The 27,539-nt window shown below is 35.6% G+C and overlaps 1 protein-coding gene across 18 annotated transcripts in view; it reads right to left on the bottom strand.

Moving 5' to 3' along the window:
• LOC127524832 (E3 ubiquitin-protein ligase NEDD4-like) overlaps positions 1–27,539 on the bottom strand; it is an 83,462-nt gene that overhangs the window by 8,393 nt on the left and 47,530 nt on the right. For 4 of the 18 annotated variants that reach the window (XM_051916801.1, XM_051916802.1, XM_051916786.1 and 1 more), the window contains 15 exons: positions 27,333–27,435; positions 25,782–25,942; positions 25,426–25,561; positions 25,029–25,214; positions 23,103–23,183; positions 18,348–18,407; positions 16,950–17,084; positions 15,526–15,693; positions 10,922–11,119; positions 8,309–8,386; positions 4,924–4,938; positions 3,042–3,096; positions 1,442–1,500; positions 1,129–1,194; positions 595–824 (listed from right to left, as the gene is read on the bottom strand). In XM_051916801.1, the coding sequence (XP_051772761.1) occupies positions 595–824; positions 1,129–1,194; positions 1,442–1,500; positions 3,042–3,096; positions 4,924–4,938; positions 8,309–8,386; positions 10,922–11,119; positions 15,526–15,693; positions 16,950–17,084; positions 18,348–18,407; positions 23,103–23,183; positions 25,029–25,214; positions 25,426–25,561; positions 25,782–25,942; positions 27,333–27,435 (1,731 nt within the window). The remainder of the gene's footprint in view (positions 1–594; positions 825–1,128; positions 1,195–1,441; positions 1,501–3,041; positions 3,097–4,923; positions 4,939–8,308; positions 8,387–10,921; positions 11,120–15,525; positions 15,694–16,949; positions 17,085–18,347; positions 18,408–23,102; positions 23,184–25,028; positions 25,215–25,425; positions 25,562–25,781; positions 25,943–27,332; positions 27,436–27,539) is intronic. The other 14 variants (XM_051916803.1, XM_051916787.1, XM_051916804.1 and 11 more) reach the window with 12 other exon arrangements.

The following is a 27,539-nucleotide window of genomic DNA, read 5'->3' as shown; positions in this document are numbered from 1 at the left end:
ACAGACAGACAGACAGACGGATAGACAGACAGAGAGATGGATAGATAGACAGATGGATAGATAGATAGATAGTCAGAGACAGACAGACAGATAGTCAGACAGACAGAGACAGTCAGACAGAAGGATAGATAGATAGATAGATAGATAGATAGATAGATAGATAGACAGACAGATATATAGTCAGACAGTCAGACAGACAGTCAGATAGACAGACAGACAGACGGATAGATAGACAGATAGACAGATAGACAGATAGATAGATAGATAGATAGATAGATAGATAGATAGATAGATAGATAGACGGATAGACAGATAAATAGATAGATAGATAGTCAGACAGACAGACAGACAGACAGACAGACAGATAGATAGATAGATAGATAGATAGATAGATAGATAGATAGACAGACAGGCAGACGGATAGATAGACAGACAGGCGGACAGATAGATAGTCAGATAGACAGTTAGAATAAAGCCTCAGGGATACAGAGTAAAACAGGATATGGATACGAGGTGAGAAGTGGAGGTGAGAGTTTCGGATTTACGCAATTTGACAACACAAAACTGTAGTGCACAAACACACAGAACACTTACGTGGCTGAGTACTCAAACAGCCCATAATAAGGGTTAAACATCTCCTTGGACAGCAGGAAGAACCATTCTCTGGCCACGCCCCCATAGTCCAGGCCTTTCTCCGATTCAAACTCAATCCACAGACGGGCCTTTAGGCTGTCGGGTCTCTTCAAGGACATGATCCGTCTGTATGACTCCTCGAAGATGTTATTCCTGTGCAGCTTCATCTCAAAGCGATTCGGAATATCTGCCTGCAGGAGAGAACAAGACAAGACAGAACATATCATAAAATTACATCCTGGAATTTATTAGATGATTAAAAACCACAAAATAATACGCCATTTTAACATCTCAACTTAACATTAATGCCTGAAACAATCACAGTACTGTAAACGGCTGTGTTTCTGTCGTGCGAAGAACAATTTAACACCCAACAGAAAAAAACCTTCACTCCTCGACAAGGATTTCACACAGAATAAATTAGTGTGTCTAGGAATACAGTATGTGACAGGACAGAGCTCACAGCAGTGTCTCTGAAAACGCTTCATTTCTTACCGGTTTCTTTAGCTTCTTTCTGAAGTAGTCATACTTCTGCTTGAATTCTCTAGAATACGGCACCGCCTAAAAGAAGACAAGCAAATAAACAAACAAATACATTTAACATCAGGGTAACAACGTATATCACAGGACGGGCAAGAAATCAAACATGAGTTTGTGATAGATCAGAAATGATGCTTTCAAAAGAATGTTTGATAAGTATATTTTTATGATTCTCACAAAATCTGTCAAGAACAGAATCTGGAGAGGTCATATGTATATGTATATATATAAAGAGAAAGGTTGTGACAGAGAATAAAAGCACACTCACGGGTCCAGTTATGGCAGGACTCTGGAGGCGAGGGTCTTCCCACTGTGTTTTTTTGGTGTCTGAGGGGGAGAAGAGAAATTTTATAAGCCCACTTTGTTACTATTTCTACTGTATTTTTGATTAAATAAATGCAGCTTTTCAAAAACATTTAAAAAATCTTTTTTATAGCTATTTTTCGAACGGTTTCTTTAAAGGGTTAGTTCACCCAAAAATGAAAATTCTGTCATTAATTACTCACCCTCATGTCGTTCCACACCCGTAAGACCTTCGTTCATCTTCAGAACACAAATTAAGATATTTTTGATGAAATCCGATGGCTCAGTGAGGCCTGCATTGCCAGCAAGATAATTAACACTTTCAATGCCCAGAAAGCTACTAAAGACATATTTAAAACAGTTCATGTGACTACAGTGGTTCAACCTTAATGTTATGAAGCGACGAGAATACTTTTTATGCGCCAAAAAAACTAAATAATGACTTTATTCAACAACATCTAGTGATGGGCGATTTCAGCACACTGCTTCATGAAGCTTCGAAGCTTTACGAATCTTTTGTTTCGAATCAGTGGATCAGAGCGTGTATCAAACTGCCAAATAATAAATAAAGTCATTATTTAGTTTTTTTGGTGCACAGAAAAAAGTATTCTCGTCGCTTCATAACATTAAGGCTGAACCACTGTAGTCACATGAACTGTTTTAAATATGTCTTTAGTAGCTTTCTGGGCATCTGAAAGTGTTAATTATCTTGCTGTCAATGCAGGCCTCACTGAGCCATTGTATTTCACCAAAACATACCTAATTTGTGTTCCGAAGATGAACAAAGGTCTTACGGGTGTGGAACGACATGAGGGTGAGTAATTAATGACAGAATTTTCATTTTTGGGTGAACTAACCCTTTAAGCATTTATAATTTGTCTTTTTTTTGTTCATCTTTTTCAGTGCTATTTGATACAGATTACATTTGCAGAAAAAAGTATGCTTAATTTAAGGCCAAATTCTAATTGAACAAACTTTCAACGAGGTGGTTCAACAGAAGGCACTGCACCCAATACTGGACATGGCTAGAGGTCGTTTGTGAATGTGTGTAGCTGACAAACAGAACAGGTGTGTATCGACCGTAGCAGCAGATTCAGCAGGGGTTGAACACACCTGTGTTGTGGAGTGCGACAGGGACGGACACCGAAGGCATATCCGAGTTTAATGATGTATGCGTAAAATGATCTCACAACTCGTGTTACCTTAAACAACTAAATTGTTATTGATCACATAGCACAGAATAAAGAAACAAAATAACAAACAGAAACTTGAGAGCATATCTGTGACTCGAACCTGCTACTGTATGTGCATAACAGAAGGTGAGGTGGGATTATTCTCAACAGTAGACAGCAAATAGGCTGCACTTCAAAGTATATAGTGATGTGTAGATCTTTATCTCATATATATATATATATATATATATATATATATATATATATATATATATATATATAAAATATATATATATATATATATACACACACACACACACACACAGGTCCGCAATTTATAATCCCCTACTCCAAATGTGTCTAGTTATTCTGTCAACAAATAAGTGTCCTTACTGTGGTCAATGTAAAAGGTTCTTCCATCTGCGTGCACTCGTTCCTCCCACCCAGGCTGTGGAGATTCAGAGAGAGAGAGAAAGTTGAGATGTTAAATGTTAAAACCAGGAGAGACCACCAGTCCTAATAAACCACTCATACACCAACACAACAACTATAACAGATAATGTGACGGGAGGAAGGAATAGAAAGATATGAAGATTCCTCTGTTCAGTGTGGGAGAGCTTCCATGACAGGGTTCCACTGGCATGCAGAAGAGAGCTTGTTTATTCACTCTCGCTCTGACAAACACACACACTCGCATTCACATACTGCCCCTCTTTTGAGAGCGGAGACCCCTGCAAACCAACGCCGATACCAACATCACGGGCAACTGCCAGGCCTGACAAAAATCACAGCCAGGGAGACACATCCAACAATTCATAACCCACAACATCAAGGGAAGCTGTTTAACGACCCACACACGGGATCCGGAGAGGAGACAAGACCTTCGTTCACGACTGAGAGACTGTGAGCCAGCACTGAAGACAGGTGCAACACCATGGCTCTCGTGCTGAAGGGGCATCAACCAAAACTGGTATCGAATGAAGCACAGCATGCACGCGATGGATGGATGAATAGATGGATTAATGCATGAAATGGATGGATGGATGGATGCGATGGATGCACGCAATGGTTGGATGGATGCACGTGATGGTTGGATGGATGGATGGACGCATGCAATGGATGAATGCACACGATGGATGGATGGATGGATGGATGCACATGATAGAGGGATGGATGGATGGATGAACGCGATGGATGGATGGATGGATGGATAGATGGATGGATGTACACGGTGGTTGGATGGATGCACACCATGGAGGGATGGACGCATGCAATGGTTGGATGGATGGACGGATGCACACAATGGATGGATGGACGGATGGACGCACACAATGGATGGATGGATGGATGGTCAACACAACCAGAAAGAGATACATGCAGAGAGAAATATAAAGAAAGAAAAATAGAGACAAACAGTACACAGGAGGAATGACAAAGACAGATGAAGAGAGACAGAAAAAGAACAAACAGAGCTTAATAGAAAGGTTCTTGAAGTAAAAATCCCATTGAAAATCTCAAGGTTAGGGTTAGTAAGTTTAGTAACAACATCTTTCAAAACACCTACTAAGATTTCTGGGATTGTAAAGTGAGTGTAGCTTTTACATTAGCATATACCATCAGTGCAATGGTTCTTATCTGGTGGGTTGCAAACCAAGAACCTTTATTTTGTTGAAAATTCATTTACCACTTAAATTAAAAAAGGTGCTAAATTGATTTAAATATTTTAATTTGATAAAAAAAATTTGAAAGATAATATTTAATTGGCAAATTCCCAGTGAAGTATAACACTATCCACTATCAGAGAAGTTACCAAAGAAATGTTAATCAGGCAGGCTAGCAGAATCTAGGTAATATTAGATATCTGATGTTGTAGCACTAGACAAAAACAGACAATGACAATAAATGTATTAAAAGTACACAAAAACCTAGATTACTTACTTACATTATTCACAATAATTAATGGGATTTACTGAGATCCTGATGATGAAAATGAATGGGAAAAAATACTTCTGGAACCAAGGCCACTAAAAAGTGGGAAGTCAATATTGAGCTCTATAGAGAGAGTGTAAGGACTGATAAAAACAGACCAAAAAAAATCAATACAAGAAAAGCAAATACTGACAAAGACGACTGACAGAAAGAGTGAAAGAGGGAGTAAAACAGAAGGGAAAAACAGACAGTCATCCATGCCAGCAATGAAAAGAAGGGGTGGAGAGGTCGGAGGTCAGAGGGCGGTGGGCAGGCAGGTAAACACGCAGGCAGAGAGAGGACCGACCTCCTCTGGAAGATTCTGCCACAAACAGCATCGAGCGCACCACGTTCCCCCACGCCACCGAAAGACCAGAGAGAAATCACACACACACACACACACACACACACACCACCAGCTTGTGAGACAGCAGCACTACAGTAAATGCAGAAGGAATCATTTATATAGCGTTTAAAAAAGAAAAATCATATACAATATGTGCTAATGTACCATTGTTTTTATTGTTAAATAATTGAAGAACTAAAATTACTAAAACAAATAAAAATACATTTATTAAAAAAAAAATATATATTAAAAAAGTACATAAATTTACTAAAACAAACTAAACTTAAAATGAAAACTAAAAATATAAAAATAAAAGCCAATATAAATTATTAATAAATAGCACATAAATACTGTAATACTAAAATAATTAGCTGATGGACGAAGAGGGAAAAGTATATTCTTAGATATTTGCTATGATATTTAAAATAAAAATCAATGTTTTTAAGCCACAAAAATGCATGTTTCTACATATATTAAATGTACTTTTACTTTATATGCATGTGTATGGAAATTTCAATATTACATGAAAACATGCAGGAAAACACATTTATTAGATAAGTCCCTGCTAGCCCATTAGTTCCTGGCACATATTCCCACTGAAAACCTGAGAAGAGAAGGTGCGATTACCAAACACCAGCATCTAAGTCAGTTTCCAAGGTGAAGAAAAAAAAAAAAAAAAAATCTTTCCAAGGTTTCTTTAAAATCTTATGCAAGATGCATCAACACTTACTTAATGAAAGATGCGTCAAAAAACTAACCGTTCTCAAACATACATAAAAAAGTGAAATGAAAGTGCTCATTGTTGATAATTGTGTGCAACAGAATCACCAGGGATGCATTATTTCCAGAGTTCAAATTCATTTCTATGTTTTTTAATTTATAAATATAAACATTACTTTAAATAAAAATATATATTTTTGCTTTACATCATCAACAGTATTATTTATTATTTAGAATATTTATGAGTTTATTTTGAATGTTTTATTTATTTATTTTTTGCATATTTGCAAAAGGTTCTTATGATAAGCCAGGCTCTGAGGTGAAATCAGACTTGTCGTAAAAATGTGCAGACATGAAACGTAATTTTGCTTCTCATATTTCTATTTTTATTGGCTTAATGTGGGGAACATTTCACCTACAGTGCACAGCATAAATGAGTACACCCCGTCTGAACAAATACAAAAGAAGTATTTTCTTTATGATCACTAATACAATTCATAGAAAGATGGCAAAACTAAAATGTATTAAACATATACATAATAAAAACTGAGAAATATATGTCATTAATAGCCATAAAATAAGTAAATTAGCCAATTGTTTAAATTAAGGATTGCAGAAATGAGTACACCCTAGATTTAATTCAACAAATGTATAATATTCTAGTACTTAGTATGCCCTCCATAATTTTGAATATACTGCTCTGACCCTTCTTGGCACGGAGTGTACAAGTTCATGACAAATTGTCACATCTGTCCTGTTTACCTCCTAGATGATGAGCTCCTTACATGCCCTGATCTTTAATGGGGAGTGTTGCTCAACTCGTCTCTACAGAATCCTCCACAGGCGCTCAAGAGTGTTAAGACTGAGTGCAATACATGTCCACAGAAGGTTTTTCACCTTGGGAGAATGCATATCCTCATTATCATGTTGAAAAAATGCCCAACAATGCAGGGAATGAGGAAAGGGTAACATCTTCTGTTTCAAGTTTGTGTATTAAATTACACAGTGGTGTGGAAATTCATGACAGCATTGATAAAGGACAACTCCCTCACACCTTCAGCACTAATACATCCCTATATAAGAGCTTTACTACCACTGAACTTTACTGTGGGAACCAGGCACTTCTCACTGTACTCCTCCTCTAGCAACACCATAACATTTTGGATGCTGTTAGATCCAAAATGATTGATTTGGTCTCATGAGACCAGAGTATTGATTCCCAGAATCTATATTTTGTAAATATGGGCTTTGGAAATGGCTAACTGACTTTATTGTGCTTTGGCTACAGTAGGCAGTTCCAGTGAGAATAACAACCATGCATGTCATTTCTGCAGGCGGCATCTTACACTGTGAGATAAACAGTCACTCTTTTCATAGCTTTTGCTGGCTCTGAGACACTCGCTTGGTATTTCTCCTGCTCTTTGTCTAGCAAAAAAATCCCTCATCACTTAATGAAAGTTTAAAATGAAGGCCTGATTATTTCAGGGGCCTTGTCACAAGTCCATTGTTTTTGAATTTCTGTGTTACTTTTGCTATATTTTCACACTTAAAACAATGATTTGGTAATCCTCTTGTATCACTGTCCTCTTTTGTGCTAAGAAATAAGTCTCCTGACAGTTCTCTCCCAAGTGGTTCCATTGTTGTCAGCATTAAGTCTGAGAATGATTCAGTGAGCTATATAACACTTTTAATTGTCAAGAAATTACTTCTCTTTAAATGTTTTGGTTCAACATACTTACCTGTTGATCAAACATTGCCTTAAACTTACACCAGAAAATTTTTATTTCGTTTTATTTAGTAACTTTTAGGAGGGTGTACTCATTTTTGCTACACAACATTTTATCACCTTGATAAGAAAATCTTATTTTCCTGAATAATTTTGACATGCTTCTTTGGTAATTGATGAAGCAGACTTGCTGGAACATTATATCTCTAAAGAACCCTAACATGTCTTCTAAGTAATTGAGTAATTGCTGACTTTCAGAAGTTTTCAGAGGGGGTGTACTCGTTTATGCTGTGCACTGTATAGTGCCTCGGAGTTCTGAAGAAAAAAAACATAACTTCGCTACACAAGTCACAACAGCTGCTTTCTTTAGTAAATGCTTTGTGTCTGATTTGAATCTTGCATATCACTGTTATTGTGAGTAATGTTGCAGTTCCTTATAAAGTTACCAGCCAACTCACGAGCATTGCATTGACTTGCCAAAGGCAATTTTGGCGCCTGTCGAGGCCAGACTTTAGGGCTGTTCTTGGACAAGTTGCATTATAGGTAAACAAAAAAGAAATTAACTCAGATGAGCTAATCCACTGTCAGATTTTTGTAGCATTGTTCTGTGTGTCAATGTTAAATAACTAGGCTTGAGAATGTAGTTTATCAACAAAGAAATCCATGAAACACCACAGCCAAATTCCTGTTGTTGTGTCATTCGTTGCAGCTGTTTTGTCAGACTTAATCCTATTTTTTGCTTTGCAGATTGAATTAGTTTCGCGATTCTTGTGTGATATGGCTGTTGTTTTCATGATCGTGCATTGCCGAGCTACAAACAAGGACACACGTCGGGCGAGGCTGTTGAAAGAGCTTGGAATTGTGGGTAATAATGCTCAACACCACTCTTTTTATACTCACAGGAAGTGGGCCGAGGTCGCCAGGGTCTAGGGATGCTTTTGTCCTCATGTGAACGGGATACTTTAAGCGTGGATCTTCCTGAAAAGAGAGAAAGAGAAAAGAGAGAGAGGTTGACACATGCTCAGATTTCCCCAGAAGGTTTTATCCTCATTTAACAGCAAATTGCATTCTGCTGCCAAAATGCAGTTCTTCAGAGAATAAGAAAGTAATACTGGAATGATTGTGTTTTTTTTTTCACGTCTCCATGGGGAGATTATGCAGTAATTACACACAGTGAAAATTTTAGTCTTCTCTGTGGACATTTAAAACCTCTAGCAAATTTAATAAAGACATACTTTGTAAATCACCATGTACTATTTTAAACAATCATGAAAAAAAAACCCAAAAAAAAAACGTAACGCCTGGAATAGAAAATCGATTTGTTTTCATTTTAAAACTGTCTAATTACAAAGAACCTCCTTAGAGGATGCAATACATCTGACACAGAAATGGACAAAGGCAAGTCTGTGCTGGGGGAAATTAGGGCGCTGAAGAAAGGCTGCAGTTCCTCTGCCAGACACCAGGTGGCACACTGATTCTGAGTGGATCACGCATGCATCACCCAGGGCCTCCCTCCAGATACTGTATGGGGCACTGAAGTGTGCAATTGTGAGCAAGCCTGTGTGTGTGTGTGTGTGTGTGTGTGAGTGTGTGTGTGTGCGTGTGTCTATGAAAGTCTGTGTTTCCCAAATACCTTTCTTACATCTTAACGCAGGTAAATGAAAAACATAAAAAAAAAACTAAAAAAAAACAGATCTCTATTTTAAACATAAATGCATATGCAAATGCATATCGATAAAACAGCAACCCTTAAATATAATAGAAAAAATAATAAATATAATAACAACAATAATAAATTAGCTGTTTGTATTAAGGACTGATTATTGACATGCTATTACAGTTTTTAATATTTTGAATTAGATTTTATTTTTACAGCAGTTTTTATTTCAATTTTATTTAAAGTTTTAGTTGTTTTGTTGCATTTCTGTCATTTTTATTAGTTTTTTTAATGTCTATATAGTTTTTATTAAAGGGGACCTACAGGGGACCTATAATGACCCTACAATGTAAAAGTCTCTGGTGTTTCCGGAATGTGTCTGTGAAGTTTCAGCTCAAAATACCCCCACAGATCATTTATTATAGCTTGTCAAATTTACCCATTTTTGTGTGTGAGCAAAAACAAGCCGTTTTTGTGCGTGTCCCTTTAAATGTAAATGAGTTGCTGCTCCCGGCCCCCTTTCCAAAAGAGGGTGGAGCTTTAACAGCTTGTTCTTTGGTTGCTCAACAACAACAAAGCTGGAGAATCTCACGCAGCCAAAATGACAATTGTCAGTAACAGTGTTCAGCCTTACATTGTTCAAACCGGAGTCGGACACTGATGGAGAGACTCAGGAAGAAGTTAAAACTTTTAGAACGCAACTGTAGAAGAAGCTCACTGTAGTCCCTACCAGCCGTTTATTGTATGTTTATTGTCCTTAAAAAGAGATTTCTGTAAAAGAAAATATCTCCCTTTAAATTGAACTTTGAGCGTCGTAACTTTGCAGATGATGTTTATGCTCAAACAGCAACAATACACACAAACTATCGTTAAAAAAAATGTAAGTATATATTTTATTTCAGTTAATGTTTATTTTATTTTAAGTAATGAACATGCTTTTTATGGTTTTATTTTACGAAAATAACCCTGACTGAAGACTAATAATGTTTTGCAAATTATACACATTAATAAAAGTTTAATAATATGACATACTGCATGGTAATATAAGAATCACAATTTTTTAAGTAATATTTATATTTCATTTAAGAAATAAAACTATAATAATGATATATGAGATTATAATAAGAATCATGAATAAAATAATATTCATGCTTCATTATGCATGGACAATAACAACAACAGCAGCAGCAGCAACAATATAAAATAATAATTATTAATAAACTGTTAAGCTAAAAATGCTACACAGTTCTCAGAAAACACTGCAGCTGCAAGCAGACAATGCAGGTGGATAGAGTCTGACGGTCATGAAAATGAGTCAACCAGTCAAGCTACAGGTCAAACTGCTGATGGTATTTGTATCGTAGTAAACAAATACTTAATGATGCAATATAAATAGATACATAAATGATCACAGCTGTGCATAAACCATAGTTGCGTCAGCAAATGAAACTGTAGCTCTGTTCCAAAACATAAAGTGCTGTCATGCTCCAACAACTCAACAAAATATAGTGCACTTATGACTGCAACAGAGTTTGCAATTACCATGCTACTTAAATAACAGCATGATAGTAGAAATAAAAATAAATAGCACACAAATACTGTGCAGAACAGTACACTGACAACATTTAATCTCTCTTCACTCGTGGCCATCTTGCATCTGTTTCCTCAGAGCTCATCACAACACATTCTGGGATTTCTTTTAATGTAGCCAATGTAGTATGTCTGGATTACATTCATACTACACACAATCATACTTTATAGAATATACTTTTATTTATTCAAAATAAGCACCTACTCAAGAGAGTATGCCACTAACTTGCCAAGGTTTGGAACAGATTAGTGAGTCTTTGTCTTACCCATGTGGTGGTTCTGCTGTTGTGGTCAATGAAGAACGGCCGTCCATTTGGCGCTATTCTCATTTCCCATCCAGGGGGCAGGAAGCTCTGGTTTGCTTTATGCTGGGATTTTGGTGAGCTGTAGGGAGAAGGCTGTGGGGACTGAGGGTTGGAAAACGTGTCCTTTACGGCTCGCCGTATTGGGGCATTATTGGCTCCCTGCAACAGGAAGCAAAGTCATCGTTTATCAGACTCCATTATTTAGTTCTTTCATCTTTTGTGTATCATTAATTAGACTTTTTGTGTGTTCAAGAAACACTTTTACGAATGGGAGATGTCAAAAAAAATGAAAAAGAGACGCACACTGTTATTTAATCCTGCTAAAATTTTAATTAGTGCACAACTCAGAGGATTTCACCTCCATTTCACCTCTGTCTTTCTCTCCCTCTCGCTTTTTTTCTCAAAAACAAACGTTCCCCTTTCAACACTTTAATTAAAATTCACATGGCCCTGTGTGACCCTGATCATTTATAAATACAAAACCATATTTCTTTCTGTAAACTTTCAAACCTTTGTGAAATGTTTACCCAATTTTCCACAGATCTTCTTACTTCAGATGTGGAAAATTTACCACCTGTCTTGTGATTTGTCATAATTGTTTATCTAAATGAATTCTGGGTATTCTTTCCTTCTAAAAGTTAATCTAACAATGGAAATAAGATGAGATCAAGCAACATAACTGTGTTTTCAGAGTGTTTATAACGCTAGAACACGAACTACAATGTATTTTGATAGGCTTGGTAGTTAATTCAAAGAAATGCAACTTAAAATGGGATATTTTTTACATTACTTTTAAAGCTTATCGCTTTAGTGAAACTTTTTATATTCTTCTTCACAAACATCTATTAAAAAAAAAAATAGAAACAGCCCTTCCACAAGTCTACAGCATCATAAATAATATTATATTTTATATATTATTATAATATTATCATAAATAAATATATTATTGTATATTACATAAAATTACATAAAACTAGCCATGTCAGAAAGCAGCACTGGGATTTTAATCGGTTCCACACCAGACATGCCTTTTTTGTCAGCTACCATGTTTTTTGCACGGAAGTGTGTAGCTGTAATTAGCAATAATTGCTATGAGAGTGAACATAAGACCCTTATTCCCCATCCCCAACATTTGCAGATTAGCTACAAGAGCTATTGTTTATTCCATTAGCAAAGTCATTCTTCACAGCGGAGGCCATTAGCTCTGGTTGAGGTCTATATTGACAGATAAGATTGTTTGCCATTTTCAAAGTAATATTCCGTATTAAATTACAATTGGAGCTCTATCAACAGTATATATGGCCTGTTGCCGATTAGCACTGGAAATAATTTTGGATTCAGTTTGTAAAAATAAATATATATAATATATTTGTAAAAAAATATAATAAATATAATATAAATAAATAAAATATAGTACTATAATGTTTTTATTTATTATTATAGTGATCAAAATTATTTCCAGTGCTCGACAAAATGCGACATATAATATTTATAGAGCTTAAATTGAAATTTAAAATATTTATTTATTTTTTTTTTCGTAATATGTAAAACCATTTATTATATTATATTATATTATATTATATTATAAGAATAGCCTAGTACAACACAAGATTTTTTTCAGGAGCACTAGAATTACTTGCTTGCCTTATCTGTTCAAAGCTATACCCACTAAGATAAATAATGTTTTATGGCTATACTTGCTAATATAACACAACATAACATATTGCCATAACATTGTTCTGTATTAAAGATTTTGCTAGGTATACTATACACAGACATATTTCAGAGCAATGGACTATAAAAGCAAAATAAGAAGCAGGTTTAAGGTCAGACATGGATTTAGAGGCACAGAACAGAAGGAAACTATGAAGTCATGGCTGTTTGAGAGGTTAAACTTCTTTTTGGCAATGGTGACACTTTGGCGCGTTTCACGATAAGCAAACGGACAGCTGCCCCTACCCCCAGCTTTAGGTAGCGTCAACCGATACGAATTTACAAAGCGGGGGTAGAAAACAGCCCTGTTCCCTCTACGCACACGTAAATGGTGATGGGTATATTAAAACTTGATACAAACAACAGCTGCTCAATTCAACTTTGTGATTCAGCACGAATAAGGACTAAACTTCTGAAAGCCTGTGGGAAGATTAAAAATACATCCAAAGATGTTTTACTCTTTATTCAAAGTCTTCAAAGATTTTTTTGCATTGTGAAAAGTCCCTTTCTGGGGGGCATTAATAAATAAACAAATTTAATAAAAATTCTGACAGTAAATACTACAATAAATACAGAAAGAAGCTTCATGTGTAAATTGACAGTATATTTATCAGGTTCAGTTGAAAGAATCAGCTCGTTCATGAATCGGACATCACCATCACTTCTTCAGTTAGAAATAATGAGGAACGTTATATTTTTATGAAAAGTAGTGTAGTAAAAAGTATGATATCATGCTTTGGAATGTAATGAAGTATAAGTAAAAGTTTCCAAAATAAAAATACTCTGATAAAGTACAGATACTTGAAAAATGTATAACAAGGTTAAAATATTTTGTTATTGTCCAACACTGCAAAAATTTAACCTTTAACTGAAATAAAATTACCTAATTTTCAAGAAAGTCTGGCTGTTTGGACTTAGCATTAAGGTTTCCTTGGCATTCAGTCTTAGAAACAATTCATAAAACAAATAAATAACAAAAAAGAGTTTGCTGGCAGCCGTAACAGAATGAGATGATGACTGATAATGGCACTAAGCAGAAATAATAGGATTATTTTTTTCTTTTACCATGAATCGAAGTGAATTAAATTACCCTGAATTGAAAGGTCTGGAGCAGATGGGTCAGGAAATTGTCTCTCTTTCATATTAAAACTGAACCATGCTTAATACAAAAGCTACGACTAATCATTTGCCTCAGCTGGTCATACCTAAAAGAAGCCAGTGGCAGTGTGCAAAGAAGGTAATTCTGATTTCCTATCTCAACCAACTGTGTGTGGCTGTGGACATCATGATTACATTACACTGCACAGTCGCAATGGAAATAAAACAGCTGAGAAACCCAAATCCAAAATGAACACTTGTCTAGCACCAAATGTAACGAAAACATTAGCAATCAAGTGCACAAATGACACTTATGCAAGTGAAGTTTCAAATCAAAGATAAACACCAGAAAACCAATGTTGAGACTCGAACTTAGTGGAAACAACTTTTACCTCAGAAGTTTATCTAGAAGGAATCTTTTTCTTCAGAACTCCATGTGTCAACGTGTAATAAAATTCCTCACATTAAGCCACCAAAGTGAAAATATGAGGAGCAAAATTATAATGTGCATGAGGTAAAAAACACAATGACCTGCACTGTTTGTTGCTAATTTGCAAGAAAAAGCAAAGTAAAATATGCCATGTACAAATGTCAAAACAAAATAAAATGAGAAATATTCAATGACAAATAATTGTTTTTGAAAGAAATTCATATTTTGTATTCAGCAAGGATGCATGAAATTAATCAAAATTGAAAAGTAGCGACACTTTTTATATTAAAAAAAAATTCTATTTCAAATAAATTCAGTTCTTTTGAAATTTCTATTCAAAGAATCCTGAAAAAAGTATCATATTTTCCACAAAAATATTAAGCAATCACAGCTGTTTCCAAATTTGATAATAAGAAAGGTTTCTTTTTCATCACCAAATCAGCGTATTAGAATGATTTCTGAAGGATCATGTGACACTGAAGACTGAAAATTCAGTCCTATCACAGGAATTCCATTTTAAATTTATTATTATAGGAAACAGCCATTTTAAATTGTAATAATATTTCACAATATTACTGTTTTACTGTATGTTTGATTAAACAAATGCAGCCTTGCTGAGCACTAGGGTTGTCAAAAGTATTCATAAACACCTCTGATTGGCCAATGTGTTCATGCGCTCATCAGATATGTCTGTGATTGGCTACAATGATCAACACTTCAAAAACATGTTGTATTGTTGTCATTAATGCCGCTCTTCATCAAGTGCTTACACAGATACACACAGAAGCATTTAAAAGCAGGCGTCAGGGGACCTGCTTTCAAACGCTCCCGCTTTCAAATTCAAACACTTCCGTGTGCTTCTAAACGCTCTGGTGTGCTGATCATTGTAGCCAATCACAGACATATCTGATTAGCATGTGAACACAAAGGCCAATCAGAGGTGTTTACGAATCCGCTTAACATCGCTCAAAGCATCACATTTTTAAAATTTCAGTACCGACTTGGTATCGAATACGGTACATTTGACAACACTACTAAGCACAAAAGACTTCTTTCAAAAACATTTAAAAAAACTTACCAATCCCAAACTGTTAAAAAGACAGTGTAAATAATATAAATGAAAAATAAGTAGTACATGGAATAATTGCACGGTGTTTGTGTAACACGTGACAAAAACTTTGTATAAAAACATTGGTTAAGAACAGCCAAGACAGTTTGAGAAGAATCAAACGTATGCTAGATGGACTGGAACCTGGAGGAAGGGAAAAGTAAAAGGAAAGAAGAAATTGAGGGGCGAAACAGAGGGACTGGCGGATGTTCTCACCTCTAGTGGGGAAGAGAGAGTGACCGTGGGGGAACTGAGGCTACGGGGTCTGCGCACTTGTGGTTCGCTTAGATGGCCGCTGGAGGAGGAAGGGGTGGAAGCGGGGGGCGTGGCTGCTGTAGCGCCCCCTTCTGCCGCAGCTGAGGTACTGGCTCCATCTTCAGTGTGCTGTTGGGCAAAGAGAAGGGTTAGCTAGCTAGCCACCACAAGGTCTGGTCCATGGGCGCACCATCCAAGAACGAGCCTAGCTGGAGTGCATTCAAGGTTTACAAGAGGTCCTGAATGGAGAGCAAGGTCTAAAATGCTATATTAGGAAATGAAGGCTAATTAAACTGATTAAATCATCTCTAACTGTAAGGTTTAACTTGATTGTAGGGACAAACATAGTCTGTCGGGTTTATAAATGGCTGTAATATTTTAAGGTAGTTAAAAGATTGGAGAGCAGTTAAAGAGGACCTATTTTGCTTTTTTACATTTCCAACTTTCTTTAGTGTGTAATGTTGCTGTTTGAGCATGAAAAATGTCTGCAAAGTTACAAAGCACAAAGTCCGTTCCAAAGGGAGTTATTCTCTATATCAGTAAGCGCTGTTTCTGAACTCCCTGAAACATCTCGTCTTGAGTTTTTTTCCAGGAAAATTATATCCCTCAATTTCCCTCATTTAAATAATTCCTGCCTAAGGCATATGCAAAATAAAAGGGATTAGATCTGGTTGAGCTGCGATAGTAGTGTGTTGAAACTTGCGGTTATGGTAAGGGGCGTGACATTTCCAAAACACACTTGAAGCGGCTGACCAATCACAACACTCTGGTCCAGCTGACCAATCAGAGAACATTGCTCTTTTTGGAATGAGGGGCTTCATAGAAACAGAGCATTACTGACAGCCTGGGAAGAGAGGTGCTGCAATAATGTAAAATAAGTGAAAAGTAATGTTTTTTTTTGAACGTTCAAGTATGAAAATCTATTCCAGTAGACCCCAAAAACAAAATCAAAACTTTGTAAAATGGCATAATAGGCTCTCTTTAAATAAGTCTTTTTATCTTTTCAGTTTTAAAAGAGAAAAAGGAATGAAGCGCATCTTAAGAAGGATGAAGAATAGAGTTTACTAGGACAAGGAAGAGGAAGATAAGATATAGATCAAGAGGGACCAGGGTAGCAATAAATAGATCAAGGGAACACACAACGCTTGGCAGAACAAACAACATCCAGAGACTGTGAAGGGAGGAGTACACAATAACATGGATGTGAACAGATAAAGGCAGAACAATAAAAAAATGATGAGATTGATGCAGTAGAGAAGAAACATGGGTCATAAAGAAGGAACGTATAAAAGTCTCTCAGATTTGACAGTGGATGATGCTGGAAAAACATCTGATGAAGAATAGACCTCTGCTAGCTTTAGCTAGGCTACGCTAGATTACCATACCTGAAGAATGGGCCGAGTCCAGGTGGTGCTACGGTTATTATGGTTGACATAGTACGTTCGCCCCTTTGGGTCCTTGCGTTCCTCCCAGCCTGGCGGAAGGCCTGGTGTGGTCAGAGCATAGGAGGCTGATGGAGACTGAACAAAGTGAAAGGAACAGATGAGTTTGTATATTCAAAGGCCAAAGAAGTATTAAAGACTTGCCGAGATTAAAATCCGTTTAGATTCATTCATTGTAGCAGGACTGACAGTAAAATCAGGGTCATGTTTGTATAAAAACTGATTTGACATTTAATATGATGAGTGTAGGAAAATTGCACACTTAAATCCAGAATACTAATACATTTTCACAGACACAAAATGTAGATATAAACACACTCACAAGAACACCTAAGCAACACAACATACAAAACACACTCCGCTCTAGGTGACATGACTTATAGTATTACAAACATATTTGAAATGTATCCGATAAATGTGTCTGGGTGACTTTATATGTAGGGTGAAGATGGAAGTCGATGTGTAAACCAAACCTTTGCAATCTCTAATTTTATGGTTATACACGTTTAAAAAACAAAAAAAACAAAACAAAAAAAAACTATAGAAGCTTGTTTCCGCCACTGAATAAAAAAAAAAAAAAAAAAATCTCACTATTCTGACTTTTTTTTCTGACAATTGCGAGTTATAAAGTCAGAATCGTGAGTTTTAAAGTCAGAATTGTAAGATATAAATTCGCAATTCTGAGAAAAAGTCTTTTTCCTCAGAATTGGACTTTATAACTCGCAATCGCGAGTTTATATCTCGCAATTCTGACTTCTTTTCTCAGAATTGTGAGATATAAACTTGCAATTGCGAGTTATAAAGTCCAATTCTGAGAAAATAAGTCAGAATTGTGAGATGTAAACTCGCAATTGTGAGAAAAACAGAATTGTGAGATAAAAAGTCTTAATTACCTTTTTTATTTTTTATTTAGTGGCAGAAACAAGCTTCCATAAAAAATGGGTATAAAACAAAAATAAAATAAAATAAATAATAAACGGAGGAAATCCAAGAGGGTCCTTGCACCTTGGTGCTCGGGCCCTAAATAAATATCAGTGAAATGAGATGTGCCTATAATAAAGTGCTCCTATAATAAAAATCGTTTAATTGAAATTAAAACAAATTATTAATTGATGAATATAATTTAAAAATGAATATAAATGCAATTATGTTTATTTTAATTAATAATAATTACCACCTCATAATAAATTAAAATGAATGAAATACAAAAATATGTTTAAAAAAAATATGTAAAATATGTTTAAAATAAGTTAATATGGTAAAATATGTATAAAAAAAAGAGGAAGAACCAAGAAGACAGGAGAGCACAAATGTACCAAATGTACAACATGTGGACATTACCATGGTGTCCTCAACGCCTGTGACCGTTTGTGCTCTTGTTCGTCGGGTCTGGGAGTTCTGCTGGACAATAACAGCTGCTTTTAGATGGGGCAGGCAACTGCCCAGTTTTGGGCAAGTGGGAGAAGGGAAATGAGGGCAAATGGAAGGACAGGGTCAGCCAGAAAGTGTAACGGTGAGTAGGTGGGAAAGTGATTTTAGGGTGGTTTTGGTTATTTTAGGTAATTTTTGACAGCTGAAGGGGGTGATTTTGTGAAAGGTGCCCTGCAGTGTGACGTAAAGATATACCATCCCCAAAAAATTGAAATAACAAGCGGGATGTGATTAGATGAACTCCAGGGAGTAGATTTAATATGAAATCACTGTTGAATGATTAGGATTTGAGAACACATTGAGATTTGATTTGATTAAAGAATGATAAGAGAGTGCAAGAAATACCCAGGTGCTTATTTGCGGGGGAAAAAAAGCATAATTCATTTGCAATTAAGTGATGATGACAGTTTCAAAATTTTTTTTTTGTCTTAAAATGACAGTAAATCATGACAGCATTCCTTTAATATAATTCATATAATTGTAACTCCACATGTTAACAATGAAACTAAAATAAATAACAATAAAAAGCATTTCAAACTGCCTGCTGACTCACCAACTATAAAAACACAGAGGAAACAACACCTGGACTAGCTTCCCAATGGCACACAGACTTTACATTTCAAATACTGAAAGTATCAACTCTCAGACAGACAATGAAATGTTTTCCATCTGCTATTATATGAACATAATAAAAGACACTTGTCTCAAACAGGGCAATCCTATTAGCCATCCTTTTAAGTAATGATTGCACATTTGCACTCGTGTGAAATGTCAGCCTCCTCACACACAGGGACAGGAAGTGTGGGGGAAATGCCACCTCTCACCCACGCAAATATCAGACAGATTTGCTGTGACTATAGTGAAATTCCTCATCTGCAGGTCTGAGAAGCACTTCACAGGCAGAGACAACCAGGCCACCAACCAATCAGCCTCTTGTCAGAACAAAGTAGATCCGACGCAGAAAGAACACGGAAAAGGCAGTTATTTAAAAGCGGATTCAGGTGGATGAGGAAAAGCATTTTTTTCCCCAGTGTAAAGGAAATGTTACTTCAAAGCTTCAAAGTTCAAGAATGTTGTTGCAGTGTGAAGGTAAAAGATTAATGTGACTACTTTATATTCATATTATTCAGGTGGACAGTTTACACTCTTTAAAATAATCCCAGGCACTAGGAGATGCCTCGCAAAAACTTAAAGAATAAGAGCTTCCAGAGTAATTCACAAGTAAATCAGGGTCTCAGACATAATACTTCAAAGAAAAGTTCATCCAAAAATAAAAACTGTGTCATAATTTACTCTTCCTCATGTCATTTTAAACCTATATGAATTTCGTTCTTCAGAGGAACATGAAAAGCAGATATTGTGGAAGGCAAAAAAAAGTATCATAAATGTAGTACACACGACCTGTGCATTATATTACAAGTCTAAAACCCATACAATTTACTACCATTTAACTACCATTCAAAAGTTTGGGGTCAGTAAGTTTTTTTTTTTTTTTTAAAGGATGCTTTAAATTGATCAAAAGCAACAACAAAGACATTTATAATGTTACAAAATATTTCTATTTCGAACAAATGCTGTTCTTTTGATTTTATTCATCAAAGAATCCTGAAAACAAAAACATATTACAGTTTCCACAAAAGTATTAAGTAGCACATCTGTTTTCAATATTGATAACAATAAGAAATGTTTTTTGATCACCAATAGAATTATTTCTGAAGGATCATGTGACACTGAAGACTGCAGTAATGATGCTGAAAATTCAGCCTTTACATTTTACATTTTAAAATATATTCAATTAGAAAACAGTTATTTTAAATAGCAATAATATATCACATTATTACTGTTTTTACTGTATTTTTGACAAAATAAATGCAGCCATTAAACATCTTACCGACCCCAACTTTTGAACAGCAGTGTAAATTCTGACTTTTATTCTGCCTTTTCCTAAAGTATGACTTTAGATTACATGGAATATAGAGCATGAGTTGTATGGGCTACTTTTATGGTACATTATCATCATTTTAGAGCCTGACATGCCCTAGTTACAATATGAAAAAGAGCAGCACAAACACTCATTAAAACATCTCCTTGTGTGCTCCACCTAACACAGGAACTCCTGCGGGTTTGGAACGACATGAGGATGAGTAAATAATGACAATTGTCATTTATGGGTGAACTACTCCAGAGTCGAGTGTTGATATGGTTCTGAACACCTTGTCAGTACATCTAGCATTCATATAAATAAAGCTCTACAAACAACTAAATCATACAAGGCTTAGAAGCAAATCCAAAGTGAGTGTGCATCACATTTGCTTTATGCCTTTATAAGGTTTAATAATGATCTTAATTCATAGTACATCCAGCTCTTCTGCACGTGCTGCCAGATCTTATCTTGGAAATTCCCAGCATGCACTGGTCTAAATGCCACGATACAATAATGAAATGGACACCAAAACACTCACAGAGACTAACACAACCTCTTAACCCTTTCACAAACCTAATTTCAAACAGTAGCACACAGTAGCTGATTGGGCCATCAGACTGTGTCACGTAAAAACAGCCAGCAGGAAATTTTCTGAAAATGAATACATAAAAGTCTCAAGGCTGGGAATCATGCCCTTCAAATGAAGCAGAAGTGCTTTGAAAATGTGGTGGACTTCCAGTGAAACATCCAGTGTCTGTGTCTGTTTCCTGTCTCATGCAAACGGGAGCAGTTCACACAGTGACCTCATCCACATGGGTAATTTAATTTTACCATATGTGGCTTATCTGCTGTAAAACAGGATTTTGTAGATTTAAAGAGACAGCAGAATGCTACTTTTCTCAAACTGTTTTTTTGTTTGTTTGTTTTTTTATGTGCAGCCATGCCTCTTAAAGCGTGAAACAAACTACATTATGGATGTTTGTAAGAGTAATAAAAGATTTTGGCAAGCGGTCTCTTAAGTTTCTTAATTTTGTTTTGGAGGTCTCCTACAATAGGTGTACATTTTCTCATAATATACATCCCATATAACCTAATTTCTCAAAGAGTCTGAAGCAGTTAGTTTGAAGATTCGGTCTCTCTAAAACCCTCCTTTCCAAGAGCCTACTCTGCTCTGATTGGTCAGATGACCCAGTCTATTGTGATTGGTCTACCACTTACAGCGCATGTTGGAAACAAAACGCCCATTTCCATACCTGAATTTCAGCAGTCTACCTCAGTCCTCAGCAATTGTACACACCGTAAGGACAGTAACGATGGCGTCGATTTTACCATATCAATTTGAGCCAGAGAACGTTGATAAAACATTGGAAGAACAAGATGATCAACCCAAACTTCCATTGCAAGGATGACTTGAGCAGGACGTTTCTCAGTGGTAAGTTTTTACTTAGTTTGTGGTACATTATGAGATGTTATGGCTGTGTAATTCCTCTACATCAGCATTAACAAGTGTATGTCCATCAATAAACTGATGTGTAAATGGAAAAGTCCCTGTGCGATGACAATCGATTACAAACTCTTTTATAGAACATAGCACTTTTTCCAAACATTACTGAGAAAGCTGGACTGGAAAATGTTCCATTAAGAGAACTCCCAGTCACATTATCACCATGAAAACATGTCAACTCATTCGATGACAACATAATCGCCACTATAGCTTCGATAAATCAATCCTAGCTTAATAATACCTTATAAGTCACTCTAAATTATCATTTGACATACGCACACAAAAACTACACAAACACACAGACAGGTGCTTACGTTTCTGAGTGAACATCAGGTGACATTTTATATAACGTTGACTATTTAGCCACTTACATAATATAATGCTTAACAGATCAGTGAAATATAAATATATATTTATTTTCCAAAAAAAAAAAAAAAACTACCTCTGCATGTGCATTAATGATCTGTCAAGCATTACGTAGAGAAAATGTGTGTTATTTTATTCAACAGATATAGTAGAAAGTGGGAGGAGAGATGGAAAACATTTTTAGGAAATCATCCATGTCAGACCTGAACCTGTGTCACCTACATGAGCACCAAGGCTCAATGTGTCAGGAGTGTCATGGCTCCAAAGTTTATTAAAGTCAACATGAAACATTATTATCAACCCATTCTAGCAATTGTAGGTTGGGATATAATTTTTTCCATGTGGGATTGACTGGATAATGAAGTTTTGTTTGGAGGGGAAGGAAAATAAGAGGCACTAATGATGTCATCTTAAAAAGTCAAGTTGTTTGAGGAGCAGAGTGTACTATGTAATTTTGATGAAAAATTACAAAGACAAAGATTTTTTTTCTTCTTTGAATTGTTTTGAAATTAATCTGAATTGATTCATCATTTATAATAAGGTCAGGTATTAATGAAGTAAATAGGGTTGGTTTTAATTTTAACTTCATGTTGACTTTAAAGCATTTTAAAGTGCTATCAAATATTCCTATTGTCACATTCATGCCATTCCCAAAGGTAGCCAAGATCATTAGAGACAACAGGAACATTTTGGAGTCAACTTTGGAATATGTTAGGGACTTTATAGTTCTTGATTTGACGTCGAAAGAGTGAAAGATGGCACGTTACTGTGATTGGATTAAAAAAAAAAATAATAATAAATAAAAAAAAAATAAAAAATCACCACATGCAGCAGAGTGAAGGAGAGGTGAGGAGTAGAAAAGCAGGTGTACCGTTGGAGTGGGAGGTTGAGTTTGATCACTGACTCCATCAGTCATACTAGAGGAGCGTAGCCGAGAGGAAAGATGACTCTGCTGGAGTGAGAGAAAGAGATAAAAAGTTATTAGACACTGTTATAAATAAAAAAAGACATAAATATCTAATATCTTTCTGAGTGGATATTTTCTGTGGTACAGGCCCTGAATTCCTAAAAGTGATACTGCCAGCAAAAATTTGTATAATAATTTGTATATCTGACTCAAATTTGTATAGTTGTTTGTGATTCGAAAAGCAAAAAAGAAAAAAATACAATCTTAATATTTAATTTAAATCATTTCATATTTAATAATACTTATATTTCTCTCTCTCTCTCTCTCTTTTAAAGTAGTTGTTTGTCATTTGGAATGTGACACTGCTCTCAATTCACACAAAAAGTTAAATAGTGTCCAAATCTACTCATCTAATACAAAACATAAAATAATAATATCATTTAATAATTTATAATAATAATAATTTAATGAAAATAAATAATTTCCTATTTCATATACACACACACACACACACACACACACACACACACGACGTTATTTTGTGAATTTGGTCATGTCGCATTCGAAAAGACAAAAAAAGTACTTGAAAGCAGTATATATATTATATATATATATATATATATATATATATATATAACCTCTGCTTTCAAGTACTTTTTTTGTCTTTTCGAATGCGACATGACCAAATTCATACACAGAGTTCAGTAGTGTCTACACTCACATGTGCCATTTGATATGTATTTGAATGGTAGATGAGTGAATGATTGAGCGCTTTTAAACACATCGCATGCATGACTTGTGTAAATACAGTAATGCCTCTGGCGCTTATGTATCTGATACGCTTGATGAATTCAGCACTGTGGCAGATGTCATTAGGCGGAGGCAAAATGTTCCGTTTCGACTTGCATGTTCGTTTATTAACAATTCAATCTAACCTTCAGCTCTGTTTAACACAATTATTCCGCACAGATCAGCGTGTGAAAATGTAGATTTTCATCTGGACATGTAAACTACACTGTCTAAACAAAAGGACAATGTATTATCCAATTTCATTGTGAAAACCACAATCTAAGTCCAAAAGAAAATTCAAAAACAAACCAGGCTTCAGTGCAATGTGACCAAAGCCATAGTAAGAAAGATTTTTCCCAACAGAGTGGCACCTTTCCTTAGAAGTTTACAGGAAACCCCTACACTGGCTCCACAATGACTCACAAAGTGATTCAGCATGAGTGTACAGAGGTGTACATGTGTGGATGTGCTTCAGAGTCAGCTATTAGTTCTGACATGATTAATAACAAATTTTACTCACTATTTCAAGAATTTCAAATGCAAAACCCTAAAGTAGACTAAAAACATGGCAGTTGTGCTTGGAGCCATTTGTTTTGTTTGTGATAACACAATGAAACATGCCAAACTGTGCAGACATAATTTTTGGCCAGGCTGTCATACAAATAAATTGCAAAAAACAAACAAACAATAGAGAATCAACAAAATATTATGTTATAGTCAATGTATGCTTTTTCCTGTCAGCTTTTTTTTTCTATGCATTTTTTTCTGCATACATTTTTTTTCAGTAAAATAAAACCTGTAGGTGTAGTTTTTTTGTCAAAAAAATGGTCAGCTAAACACCTTAAATGTTTTGCTCTTCCCTCATATTTAAAATATTTTAAAACATAAAATATTTTCCTCATATTTTGATGGTTTGATCAAACTTCTAGGGTCATTAAAAACAAATATCCCCTCCAGGCATCTCTTTTGGCCACTAACTGTATATAAAGAAGTATTTGTTTTACCAAAAACTCTCTCTGGCACTTAAAACATACTGTAGATAACAGCAGATTTAATCAGCAGATCTTTGTTTTGTTTTGTTTTGTTTTGTTTTTCTCTTACCACAGCAGAGCTGGGTCCTGGGATTTCACCGTTTGTGTCTGGAGCGAGAGACAGTCTAAGGCTGATCTCATCTGAGAATTCTGGAGTGCTGGAGAGGGGCATTGCCAGAGAGGAGGGTCCGGACAGAGAATGGTTCAGAACGTCAGTCACTAAAGTTGGGTCTTCCTCTGATATGGGTTCCCATGACTGGAAAAGGAGGGATATGCATAAGAACATAATATTGCTCTTATCAAGAAAATGACAGTAAATGTGTCAGAAAAGATCTGATATTCTTATGATTTTTAACCACAATGAGAAAAAAAAAAAAAAAAAAAAAAAAAAGCAAAAGCTTTTCACAGAAATGATGATGCTATCTAGCTCACGTCATAGCCACAGAGGTCAGGGGTTAAATACTAACGTCGTCTATGTCCCTGATGTCCAGCTGCTCATTTTCCAGGTCTTCGCTAATGTGCCGTCGAGAGCGGAAAACTCTGTGGGCTTCCTGGTTAATCTGCCGCAAATTATTATCATTTTCCGTTTCTGAAACCACATCCCTAAAGCACAGGCGGGGAGAAAAAAATTGTTCCGCGCATATCAGAGTCTGGTAAGGTTGTTCGAAATTCATGATAAATTCAATATAGCATACATTTGTAAATTAATCTTCAAGAAATTATGTCACACACAAAAAAAAAGGTCATAAAACATTTTTTTTTTCCAGTGTCTTTGCTCCTTTTTACATGTTGTGCTTTTAGTTTGGCAAAAGAGGCCACATACACACAACTGGGCCTCTTCCACTGCGTGGTGCGGTTGTTATGGTTGACGTAGTAGGTTCGGCCCAGGTTATCCACCTTCTCTTCCCAGCCTGGAGGCAGCGGAGGCAGGAGCTGCTGAGGTCTCTGTGAACCCGGATCAGTGGAGTCTGTCACTTCCCAGCCCTGAGAAGAAGAAAGTGAGAGAGTCGAGCAGACAGATAAAAGAAGAAGTAGAAGTGAGATATTAATCAAAATAATTTTAGTACCAAAAGTTTTCATAAAATAAAATAAACATCTAGGGACAAGGGATAAGATTATTTTAATATCAAGAATATTTCAATAAGGAAGTCATACGTCTTGTTTACAATTGTTTACAATTTTTTCAAATGTTAAAATCCTATTCCATCTTAATACGTTATGATTAGCATTGCAGTTGCTATGACACCGTACTCTCTACTAGAAGGGAGAAAAAAAAAAATTTCCAACCAAACTGAAAACTGAACAGTGGGAATAAAAGTCAGAGAACAGGAAGCAAGTAAAAGGGATAGTTCACCCAAAAATGAAAATTTTGTCATCCTTTACTCACCCTCATCTTGTTCCAAACCTGTATGAGTTTCTTTCTTTCACACAAAAGATGATATTTTAAACAATGTTGGTAATCAAACAGTTGACGGTAGCCACTGAATTACATAGTAGGGGGAAAAAAATGCTCAATGGCTACTGTCAACTGTCTGGTTACCAACGTTCTTTAAAACATCATCTTTTGTGTTCAACAGAAGAAAGAAACTCATATAGGTTTGGAACAACATGACGGTGAGTCAAAGATGATAACATTTTCATTTTTGGGTGAACTATCCCTTTAAAGGAAGGAAATGCCAGACAGTCAACCGGTTCAAATGGCATACTTTGAAACGAAAAATGCCAAGTAGTCTGTGGGGATGAGAGGATAAAAAGACACTAAAATCATTACAAAGTAGGAAAGAAAGCAAGAAAGGAGACATTTAAGTGCGTCTCTTTCAAGCAATCTCTCTGTTATGTTCCAAGGTCTATAAACTTGGATGGTCTACATCTATACACAAAAGTACCATATCTAATTTAAATTGCATGTATTAGAATTTTTTTTAAATAAAGAGCAAGTTTTAGTTATAGTTTTTGGTTTTTTGAAAATGTTCTCTAATTCATTTGCCACTGCCCTTGATATTTATTTATTTATTATTTTTATATATTATTTATTACTTGAATTTCGGCATGCCATATTCATTAATTTTAGTTGATTTAGTTATTAACTTATGATAAATTTGATTAAATATGATGATAAATTTTACTGTCTGAACAAATTCCTATATTATTTCTAAATACATTGTTAATGCATTATTAATATCTTTCATCTTGTCATATATTTGTCAGAATTATCTATTAATGAAAAAATGTCTTATCTTTGTTGTTGGAAAGAAAAACCTGACAATGAACATTTTCGTAAGTAATTTCTTTTTTTAAATGAACACTGAGGGGAAGTTTAGCCATTCAAAGGAAATACATAAATACATTGTTTCTGCTAATGGGTTGGTTTTACCTCAGCCTCTTCCCTCATCTCACTGCTTTCCTCTTCATGCCCTCCGTTCTTTGGCAGGTAGGCCATCTTCAGTCTCAGGTAGCCTTTCACCCGAGACTTATGACTACAGGACATAAAAAGCATGTCATCACAGAGTCAAGTACAGTCATCAGAGTATAGTAAAATACAGTACAGACATCACATTTTTAACATATTTTGTTTTCTTTC

Source organism: Ctenopharyngodon idella, chromosome 13 (genome assembly GCF_019924925.1).
Source record: "Ctenopharyngodon idella isolate HZGC_01 chromosome 13, HZGC01, whole genome shotgun sequence".
Lineage (NCBI taxonomy): Eukaryota > Metazoa > Chordata > Actinopteri > Cypriniformes > Xenocyprididae > Ctenopharyngodon > Ctenopharyngodon idella.
This window is presented reverse-complemented; position numbering and strand designations above follow the sequence as displayed.